The sequence below is a fragment of the Condylura cristata genome, unplaced genomic scaffold (genome assembly GCF_000260355.1).
Source record: "Condylura cristata isolate star-nosed mole 26May11 unplaced genomic scaffold, ConCri1.0 scaffold00001, whole genome shotgun sequence".
Lineage (NCBI taxonomy): Eukaryota > Metazoa > Chordata > Mammalia > Eulipotyphla > Talpidae > Condylura > Condylura cristata.
In genome coordinates this window covers 3,599,205-3,599,882 of record NW_004567102.1, presented here as the reverse complement: position 1 = coordinate 3,599,882, position 678 = coordinate 3,599,205, and the positions used below count along the sequence as shown (strand labels likewise).

The 678-nt window shown below is 36.3% G+C and overlaps 1 protein-coding gene across 2 annotated transcripts in view; it reads left to right on the top strand.

Moving 5' to 3' along the window:
• Window positions 1–678, top strand: part of SLC26A8 (solute carrier family 26 (anion exchanger), member 8) — a 61,829-nt gene that overhangs the window by 41,127 nt on the left and 20,024 nt on the right. For both annotated transcript variants that reach the window (XM_012720574.1, XM_012720567.1), the window contains one exon: window positions 149–296. In XM_012720574.1, the coding sequence (XP_012576028.1) occupies window positions 149–296 (148 nt within the window). The remainder of the gene's footprint in view (window positions 1–148; window positions 297–678) is intronic.

Here is a 678-nt window from a genome sequence, read left to right as displayed (position 1 = left end):
TATCTTTTTTTTTTTAACTTAAGTCTTAATTGCTATTTTTATAAAAGCAATTAATTTTTATGCCTGTTCTGTATGAAAAGGATGGAGTAGGGAAGATGCTAGTAAATGATTTCTGTTATTCAGGAATAATTCTGCCATTTTATTCCAGCTTCCTATTTCCTGTAACACCAGACTTCAGCATTCTTCCTCAGATTATTTTAGAAGCCATCTCCTTAGCACTCGTCAGCTCCTCTCTGCTCGTCTTTTTGGGAAAGAAGATTGCTTCTTTCCATAACTACAATGTCAATTCCAACCAGGTGAGAGGATAGATCTCCTGTTGCTTCAATCTTTGTCCTCTAGTCTGAGCCTCCTGCCCACATGAAGACTGGATTCTTCTGTAGACAGTCACTTCAACCACTCTTTGGGCTGTAATTACCAAAGGATTTTTAAGAAATATGCCAAACTTAAGGTTGAAGCTACTTTAATTAATGTGAGTGCTGTTCTCCTAGTTAGGATATATTGTAGGGAGAGAAGAGGATAAAATATGGCATCATGCTTTAATTAAGCTAGCAGAGTGTCCCTTTCCTCTTTGTCTTATCTTCCTTTCCACCAAGTTTTCTTTGGAAGCCAAACATGTAATGAGGTACAATAAGAAAAGCTGTGAATTATTAAAACCATGCTACTAATTGAATTAAGATC